General features: G+C 40.2%; 1 protein-coding gene across 6 annotated transcripts in view; it reads right to left on the bottom strand.

Moving 5' to 3' along the window:
• Positions 1-1,799: 1,799 nt before the first annotated feature.
• Positions 1,800-10,407, bottom strand: part of scn8ab (sodium channel, voltage gated, type VIII, alpha subunit b) — a 46,001-nt gene continuing 37,393 nt past the window's right edge. For 5 of the 6 annotated variants that reach the window (XM_031854401.1, XM_031854378.1, XM_031854409.1 and 2 more), the window contains 6 exons: positions 9,381-9,665; positions 9,240-9,293; positions 9,013-9,150; positions 8,467-8,571; positions 8,099-8,369; positions 6,185-7,350 (listed from right to left, as the gene is read on the bottom strand). In XM_031854401.1, coding sequence (XP_031710261.1) covers positions 6,185-7,350; positions 8,099-8,369; positions 8,467-8,571; positions 9,013-9,150; positions 9,240-9,293; positions 9,381-9,665 — 2,019 coding nt within the window. Of the gene's footprint in view, positions 7,351-8,098; positions 8,370-8,466; positions 8,572-9,012; positions 9,151-9,239; positions 9,294-9,380; positions 9,666-10,407 lie in introns of all 6 variants that reach the window. The other variant, XM_031854392.1, reaches the window with a different exon arrangement.

Below are 10,407 nucleotides of genomic sequence, written 5' to 3'. Positions count from 1 at the left end.
AAACACAGAAGATGAAGGCTGTGATCTCTGCAGACGCGTTCAGCAGCAGGAATGAATAACACAAATCCCAACCCTACAGGGGCAGAGAGGGCTATGCTCTGTGAGGGATGGGGCAGTGGCCCCAGAGATAAATCAGCATACATCACAGCTTTTGATTCCAATTTGACTAAATGGAATTAATTTGAATTCCTTTCTCAGCTACGTATATGGTAATATAAACTATGTGATAATGTATGCTTGATCATCCACACATAGTTCTATGTGAGAACTTTGTGAGAACTGCTGAACTCAAGACAATGTCAGGCCCATTCCCTCTTTACACAGTGAGTGAAACTAGGTCTACGTGTGTATTTATATATTTGATCAATGCACCTCTGTTGTTCCTCTCATCTTCTGCATGGCGGAGCAGACCTGACACAGAAAGTGAACAACCACAACCTCACCCAGATGCTTGATCACAACAATACTGCAGGTTGCATGTTATTGATTCCTTAAAGACAACCTCCCTCTCTTTGTATCCCTTACACTGACTTCCCTCTGTCTCCCTCCCTCCCTCACACAAAATTGCTCAGACAGCCCGGCAGATCACACCAACGTCCTACTTAATCCATGTCCCACTACTGCAACCAAGTCCTGCTGTTCAGATGGATGCAAGGACAGAAACCTATAGGGGGAAAAGACAAAGCATGTGTATACTGCAGAATATACATGACATGTTGATGGTGTCTTTTGAGGAGAGCCACACAATTAGAAATATAGAGTACAAAGAAATCAACAATTCCTAAACATAAATAAAATAAATGTTTTATAATCATCTCAAATTCTTTTTCGAGCAATAGTAATGAACAGTTGCATTTATCAATATTTTAGACTCCTATTATCAAACAGTGTAAGACACAGATATCAAACTGCACAAAACAATGTGATGCACTGAAAAACACATGCAGCACTGCAGGTAGGAGGTGAAGGATAAATCCACAGCAGCACACTAGCTTTCTACTGTGTGCCTGTGTTCATTGTTCTCATTTACTTTTCATCTTGTTGCTGTGGCTCGCTTTCCCTCTGCCTGCTTGCTGTGGTTAAGGAGGGTGCTATACAGTGCACTGTACAGTCTGAGCCTATTGGGAACATGCTGCTGACTCAGCCCAGGCCACTGCATTCATCTATCTGCACTGCAGTGCTGTCTCTGCTTACTCCCCCCCTCCCTTCCCTGCGCCTTCCCTCATTCAGTGCGCCACCTTACACACGCACGCGCACGTACACGCAGCAGAGGAGGGGGGAAGAAAGGAAAGAAAGAAACACACATGCACATACACATTCAAACACACACACACACCCTTGCTTCAATAGTCATTTGAGCGCTGTTGCACCATGACACACCCAACCACATCAACTCAAACAAATATCTTATTCAAGTATTGTTAAAACATGAACAGAGACACTGTGATCGAGGCATTTCTGAAGTATATTGTGTTATTGTTGCCAAACCTTTTGCAGCTTTGTCTCTGTCCCTCCCTGTCCTGTGTAGCTTTCAAACATGTTCTCTGCCATGTTTGCAATACAAACAAGCAATTTTAGTGAATATCGGCAAATAAAAACACAAACTAAATCACGTTTTTAGAGCGGCATTGTGTACCATATTGCTTGAAAAACTTAAACATTTAAACTCCAAGTTATCACAGGAAATGAGGTGGTTAAGCAGCAACAAAAACATCCATTGCAAGACATGGTGGAACATATTCTGCACGATAAAGTGACAGATCATATTTATTAACCAAAAACGACACCAGCCAGAGGTGTAACTGGAAGGCTGCTTTATTGTTTGGAAATAGATTCGTGCTCAAATGAAGATATTCTTTCACTGATTCTCATTAATCATCCCATGTGGTTGTGCAACACACGTCCTCTCTCTGACTGTATTAGTGGCAAGAGATAATGACAGTCAAAAGATTTATTTTTTTCAGTTAGCCTATTTTCAGGAAAGAAAAGAAATTTATCTCAGTCATGCTACAAAAGAATGGCCTCATATACCGATCGGTAAATCAACATTTTGAAAATGAACAGAATGAAAAACAGAAGGCAAGCTGTTCCCTTTACTAGCCCAAGAGCCGGTAAACAGAACACACAGAGAGAGCACTTGTACTACATGACTCTACAAGATGTTAGTCCAGACAGTCTAATCTAGGTGGTGAGTTTTCAGTTTACAAGTTAATTTTGAACTCAATACATCGCTTCTATCGTGCTCCGTTTTGATTCACTCCCATGTGGTTTTGAGATCCTCATTGCTGATTTTATTGACAGACTAAATAGGAAGCTAAAAAGGCACGTGCCGTTAAGAGATTGCACCATAAACAAACACACAGACAGTTAAGACAACTAACCCTTAAATCATTAGATATATCATATTGAAAGTGACAGCAAAATTAAAAATCAACTCCAAACTGCAGCAGTGTGTTAAGGGGAAACATGGAAGAGGGTTAGAGCTGAAACGAGCAAAGAATTGTCACACAAAATGAGCTGTGGCTTATACTGGGGCACACTGGTTAACCAGGTTACCTGTCAAAAGCTATGAGTGTGCGTGAGTGTGTGTGTAGGTGTGTGAGTGTGTGTGAGTCTGTCCGTGTCTGTATTATCCATGTATGTACAATATAGGAAACTATAGGGGCAAGACATCTTCACACTTGTACAAAAGGGTATGCTGGTAGTGCAATCCTCTCACCAAGGCAGGCTCCACAATTCTCAGCAAGCAGCCAGTACAACACCATGCCTTGTACGCTGGTACCCAGTATGCAGAAGTCCTGGGCAGACCAGAGTTTTGGCTATTCTCTGAACATACCACACAAAGAAAGAAGCATGATCAGTTACACTCTGTGGTTCTGGTATCACCTCAATGCAAGGAGTGGACAGGAGAGTATATATACTATATATATATATATATATATAGTCAAATATATATATAATATATATATGTAATATAGCTCTGTATGTATTGATTTATACAGTTTTAAATACAATTCTGCTTTTTAATATAGAGTCTTTTAGCTTACTCCCCTCTTTTTTGTGAAAAGTGACAAAAAGAAATCTACTCCATCTAACAAATGTGTCACAGCCTAACAAGTGACAAGGGCTGTCAGCTGGAAGCCATTCTATTCACGGTTATTAATATTTAGTGTTAGATTAATAGCTGTAGTTTTTTAAGTAATCCTGTATTTACAAAAAACTACACATGCTGTTAAAATAAAATAATATATTACATTATTTATAGTTTCTTAGAAAGTCCATCCTTCGCTTTTGCAGTTTGTGCCATATAGAACATAGCCTGAACTGTTATTATTATTTATTCTTTCCCCGAATGGATGTATGTGTGTCTATTTTTTAGGTTTCTTTCTGTAATACGCATCTGTACATCCATGATGATCTCGGAGAAAATGGACGGCAGTTGCTTTTATGCTTATCATTCAGAGTTTTATTTGGTTCAAGGTAACACCCACACTGATTTTGGAGATCTCATGCAGCAACTGGACCATAGAACTTGAGAACGGACGAGGGAGTTATTCATAAACAGGAAGTGACATCACTGCACAACAGGAAGTGCAAAAGCTGTGGTGTGGTGCTTAGGCTCACAGTACCATTAGAATGCATCCAGTGCTCTGTTGGTTATTTGGTATTTGTTATGCATTAGAGCAATATGACGAAAAAATGTGCAAATGAGAGGCTCAGAGCACTTGTTGTCCAATACTGAAATCTGGGGCCTTTCCTCTGAGCATGCCACTTCTGCTTCGGAAAGAATTAAGTGTGCTGCTCAAACCAACATATCCCAATTCACTCTCATGACATCTCCTCACAGTGTTTCCTATATCTGTGATTGCTATCGGGGGGGTGAACATTATAATTTTATCGAAATTAATTGAGACCAGACTACAGTCCATAATGACTTATCCACAAATGTTATCCGCTATCAATATAAACGCTGCCTTTACAAGCGAGCGAAATGTTGCTTTTTCACTGAGATGCTTCTAGCCCTATAATCCTAAGCGTCATAAGCAGGAAGCGCCAAACTGGCCCCTGACCAGGCGGCTGCCGAGTTGAGGCAGCCGGCCGAGATCGTTGTCCATCAACATGGCATAAAACACAAAAGAGTAAAACATGATTTCATAAATACTCCCATCACATTCACTTGCATTTTGTTGCAGAGCTCATAGTAGTACATCTATAATATCTCCTGAGAAAAAGGGATGAATTTTTCAAGCATTGCATACATTTCTAGGGTCTCTCTGTCTAATAATGACAGTGAAAAAACTGAATGGGCCAGGCATACTTCACCCAATCCCACTCCATGGACAAAGGGCAACAAGGGATAACAAGGCAGATCTCTTTGGCTTCTCCACACACCATGTTCTCATTACCCATTCCTTGTTTTCTGTTTGTCATTAAAATAGGATACTACTAACGGCCGCCAAATATGTCCCAAAAACAAGACCGTGTCCCTCAACTTCATCTTGGATGTGGCTTGTAGAAGTGTGTAAGGTAAAGACTCATTACCCACCAAAACATGAAAATTACATCAGAGAATGAAAAAGAAACCGCACACATGTAAATAAGCTACATGACATCAAATGATATAATGATGAAGAATCTTCTCAGCCCTTCCAGAAAGGTCTAACCACCGATAGAGAAACATCAGAAATAGGAGTTTGCCATACCTGTGAAATCCCCACAAACCACTTATAACCGACCGTCTTCCAAAATGCCTGCTCACACAAAACCAAAGGCAGATGGTATGAAACATTACATAGGTGCATTCAAATTATAAATATAAGCAGTGTAGTTCCAAAGTGTTGCGCCCTTGAAAACATTTGAGTCCAAATTAACAAACATTTCAGTCCCATGAAACACACAGACATCCGTTTCCACATCTTACACACTCAAAATCTCCAGAACAGCAAATAACTTGTTTGGATTTCCCCCACTGGTCCAATATGGTGACATTATTGACCAGCACATTCCATTCTTCTGTCTACAGAGGCTGCAATTGAAACATTTGAAATGTGTTGAGTAATGAGACAGAAACTCTGATCCATTTTAGATTTATCAACCCCAATATCCCTTATCTTTGTTAAACAAATTACTCTGAACTCTGAGCTTTCAAATTTTGACAGTCTCAATCTTACAGTCGAGCCACTGTTGTGGTCTGAGTATTAGTGTCCTGTGGACTATGATAATTCATGCAAGATTTCTGATCAAAACATGCCATCATGCAAGTCATTTCTATGCATTGAACAAGCACAATTATTTATGTATTTGTTTGGAAATCTTTCTAAGTAAATGTAAGCCCTTGGCCCGAGTTGACCCCATAATAAACAGACCCTTAACCAATTGGTGTGAAAGCCCATGTAAAAAAAAAGCATTTTGATGTGGGTATAACAAAGATAAAATGAGTAGAAGAGTTAAGTGACATGGGCAAAATGTTGAATATTGTTCTTTTTTGTCTGTTTGCATTTTTGCTGCTCAAATGAACAATTTCTAGCTTTAATAAAACAGAAAAGTACTTCCAACGCTCTCTGTCATTTGTGTCTTTCACTCACCAGTCATCCTTCTGTTTGCTCTTATAGAGTGAGTGTGTCATTCTGCTCCTCTATACATTTCAGTACTAAATGACACAGAAGCACTCATTGGCCGCTTTAAGCGGACAATTCTTCAGCAACCAGCAGCATCCTTGTTTTTCCTTCACAACACTGTCTTCCATAGGAATCCATTACTCGCGTCCAGGCGCTGAATTCCTTTAGTGTATTTTCATTGTACCTCTTGATGTAGAGTTACTTGTCTTATCTGTAGACCAGTGGTAAAGTGAGCAATCTTCCTTTCAGCAGACGAAGACATTTCCTTGTCTGTTTTTCATTCCCTTTTGTCAAGATCAGTAGTCTAGATACAACAGTGTCACACAGTATGCTGATTATGTTTGGTTTGATTGAAGTTCAAGAGTCTTCAAGCTGTAACATACCAAGCTGCTTCCCTCTGCATCAATATAAGAATGAAGTCTGTAAACAAAATTATTGAGTATTATTTTTTTCTGACTTGCAAATGAAATAATCTGTACATCTGTGTGGGTGAGTTTCCTCTCGCTTTGCTTGAAGTTACATTATTATAATTTTGTCGTTATTACTGTGATTATTATTCCAACTCTCTAACATTTAGATTCCTTGATGTCTTTTTGGTTTCTTCCTTTCTCTTTCCTCCCTCCCTTGCCCTCATTGTTGTCATCCTCTTTCTCCTTGTCAGGTTTGGTTACACTGTCATAAGAGGGCAGGGAGGCAGTTGAGGGAGTGCCCTCCTTCTTTTCTTGTTCCTGATTGTTCCCGTCATTCTCCGCTTTCTTATGGACTGGTTTGCGCTTACAGACAAAACCCCGCCTAGCCAGGTAAAAACGGTAGGACCTTTGAATGATTCTGGATGACACATCTTCCTGCTTGCGCCTCAGAGTGGTAGTGATTGGCTCATAAGAGACCTTGGAGGGATTGGCAGCCACAAAACGCTCCTCCATTTGCTGCCTCAACATGTCCAACTCGCCACTATCACCCAGCACACGCTTAGTGAAGGCAAACAGGATGTCCAGGCAGTGGATGCGGTCGCCGCTCACCATAGGCATGTCCATGGCGATCAGTTCAACGGTGTTGGGCTTGGGGATTCGGAGTGGGTGTTCAAGTGCATCAGCAAAGTCAGAAAGCTTGGAATAGGTGATGAACTGGGACGCATCAGGGTCAAACTTCTCCCAAATCTCATAAAAGGTCTCAAAGTCGTCCTCACTGAGCGGGTCGGCACTCTCCTCTGTGGCCACGCTGAAGTTCTCCAGGATGATGGCGATGTACATGTTGACCACAATAAGGAATGAAATGATTATGTACATAACAAAGAAGAAGATTCCCACAGAAGGGTTCCCACAGTTTCCTGTGGCGGGTGTGCCGGAATTCTCCAGTTTAGCGTCGCAGTCGGGTTCGTAGTTCAGAATGGGCAGCAGCAGGCCGTCCCAGCCAGCTGACGTCGTGATCATAAACAGGATTATCATACTGTTGCCGAAGGTTTCAAAGTTGTACATGTCATCAATTCCAGCCCCGTGTCTCACATAGCCAAAGTTGGACATGCCAAAGATGGAGAAAATGAACATAACCAGGAAAAGTAGTAGGCCAATGTTGAACAAGGCAGGAAGTGACATCATCAGGGCAAACAGTAGAGTTCTTATTCCTTTGGCTCCCTTGATGAGACGCAGGATTCTGCCAATTCGAGCCAGACGAATCACCCTGAAGAGTGTTGGTGACACAAAGTACTTCTCAATGATGTCAGCCAGAAACATCCCTGAAGTTGAAAGGGAGAAAAAAGAGAAACAGCATACATTTGGTTAAAATATACGTGATTTTATTACTGAATCACTCACTGCTTTACTTTATACACATTGCACTACTATGCCTACAAACAAGAGCAGCACATTCATAGTTTTTCTGCAAATTGTGAAACAAATCAGGAGAACCAAAGACACACTATAAACTGTTTATATAGGGGATAGTTCTTTTGTTTGAAAGTTTCAATCAAAACTGTTCACAGTTAAGTTTGTATATAGTCCAGAGTAATGGAGAACATTGTTTCTGGATAAACACATTGCTGTTCATGGAGCCCAACATCTGTCAAAAAGCAGAAAGAAGTTGATATACAAATATAACTTAATACATCCACAAATAATATTGTCTGTTTAATAATACAAAGCTTTAAATATTTCCCTTAAACTGAACTTGTAAACTTTATTCATTGTGAAGACATTCATGTGATAACTTTTTTGTTTTGTCTGTTTTTGAGCTCCATAGATCGTTAAAGGGGTATCAGCAGAAACTGAGAGATAGATATTTCAGAACTGAAATGAACTGCACGGCTTCATACCACTCGAGGAAAGTGACAAAACGTCTTCCATTTTTGGGGAAGTGACCCTTGAAACCATCTGTGTGTACTTTACTCTTGAAGCCTATTAATATGGGCATGGTGTGAGCTAATTCCAACTAAGCAGCCTCACACTTCTTTTGCTGTTCATAAATAACCCTTTTTAAATACTTGCCCACAATTGAAAGGATGACCACAACCACGTCGAAGATGTTCCAGCCGTTGGTGAAGTAGTAGTGACGCAGTGCAAAGAGCTTCAATACAAACTCGCAAGTGAAGACCACAATGAAGATAAAGTTGACCCAGTAAAGCACAACCTCCGTGTCCTCTGTCTGATCATCTGTCTCCACCATCATGGTGACCATGTTGAGGCAGATGAGGATCATGATGGAGATGTCGAACACCTGCTGCGTCACAAAGTCAAACACCATACCCTGGAACATGTTCTGAGGAGAAAAGGAGGGAACAGAAGGAGGGATATCTGGAGTCATTTTCTTAATCCTTTGAAATTTACAAATACAAACCTTGCAAAACACTATTTACCTGAGGCCTGGGTATTGGCTTTTGTGGCTTCTTTGACCCCAGTTTCTTCATGGCATTGTAGTATTTCTTCTGCTCTTCCGTCATGAAGATGTCTTGACCTCCAAAGTGAAGGGACAAAAACAATTTGGTTACAATTTGCAAGGATTTAGACCTCTCATTCAAGTACTAATCCAGACACAGTTAAAAGTTTCATGTGACTGTATTTTGAGAACAGCAATACAAAAACATTTTGGGGAAATATGCTTACGCACTTTATTGCTACCATTCACCAGTCTCGAACAGTAAATGTGAAGCTACTACCAGGGGCCAGGTGGCCTAGCTTAGACTGGAAACAGTGAAGTAGCTAACCTGGCTCTGTGGTTCCCTGGTTTCCAGTCTTTATGCTAAACTACCGGGCAGAGCTTCCTATTTAATTGACAGAAATGTATTGATCTTCTCATCTGACATCTAAAAAGTGAATAAGCATATTTTCCTAAACTATTCCTTATAAATAATCTACAAAGTAGCTTGTTCTCATGAAGTGAAAGTGAGGAAAATAAATCTTATCTTTTTCTTTTGTTGGTTGAAGTTGTCAATGATGACACCAATGAAGAGGTTTAAGGTGAAGAACGAGCCGAAGATGATGAAGATGACAAAGTAGATGTACATGTACAAGTTGTCCTCATAGATAGGCTGGTCCTCCACCTGTAAAGTGGCAAAAGATTTTTCTTTTTACAAAACGGCACGACTACATGTTGATATGAAAGTCTGACTTTAAAACTCAGAAAGCGTACCTTTCTAGAATCTATTGCTGCGTACATAATGTCCATCCAGCCTTTAAATGTTGCCTGTTTGGTGGGCAGACATTGCGTGAGAAAACAGGTTAAACACTCATCAGAGAGAAACGAATGTGAAGTGACAGAAAAGTTTCTCACCACTTGCAGGAGTGCCAGGTATCCCGCACCCACATTGTCAAAATTGATCTTGACGTTTTTCCATCTGACTTCAGAAGAGTTTGCATTAATGAGTGCAAAACACTCTGTTTTGTTGTTGACATCTTCAGGGGGGAAGTTCTCCTCAGCTGTATCATTGTAACAGTAGTAATACTTTCCAGCAAATAGATTGACACCCATGATGCTGAAGATGAGCCAGAAGATGAGACACACCAGCAGCACATTCATGATGGAGGGAATCGCACCCACCAAGGCGTTCACCACAACCTGAAGAGAACAGCAAGACAACAGAGCCGCTGTAACTTGGCAATCACACAACGGCGGCTGAGTGGTTCACACATAAGAATATCAACAGTCACATACATAGAAATGCACATTCTTTCCCTCCACTAGAGGCTGTAGGTGTGTTCATTTGTCTTGGCACAAGATGAAGCTCATCACAATAAAATAGGCATGCTTTGATGCATTTATTTAGCAAGTTGGAGTGAAAACAAAATGTGTCAAATAGTGACTCATTCTTTAAACATTGTTTCCTAATCAGGTTTGAGCAAAATGTGAATAGAACCGATTAAAAAAGAATAATACTAAGGATGCTTGTTTTACAAAAAGATCTTTATCAATGCAAAATAAAACTGTCTAGTTACCAGTGCGCTCATGCAGAGTGCATGTGTGACACTTACCTGTGCCTCCTAGCATTCAGTTATAACTAATAATGAATAAATGATTGTGACTTTTATAAACTATTCTGCACTGATGCAGTGTGTGATGGAGGAGATAAAGCTATTAGCTTAAGGAGGACACCACTTGAATATGCATTTCCAAACAGAGGTGCAATGGTAACAAAAAGCCAAATAAACCATATCTATATAAGCAAACATCAAATTTAAAAATGTTTTAAATTTCTGATTTCTGCCTACCAATAAGGGCAAAGCATTAATATGATCAGTCAATATAGCTATTGCAAAATTATGATAATGAAAATCATGACATTCACTGAGAAGTGGTGAGC

The sequence above is a fragment of the Anarrhichthys ocellatus genome, unplaced genomic scaffold, assembly GCF_004355925.1.
Source record: "Anarrhichthys ocellatus isolate YVR2014 unplaced genomic scaffold, GSC_Weel_1.0 scaffold1, whole genome shotgun sequence".
NCBI classification, from domain to species: domain Eukaryota; kingdom Metazoa; phylum Chordata; class Actinopteri; order Perciformes; family Anarhichadidae; genus Anarrhichthys; species Anarrhichthys ocellatus.
This window is presented reverse-complemented; position numbering and strand designations above follow the sequence as displayed.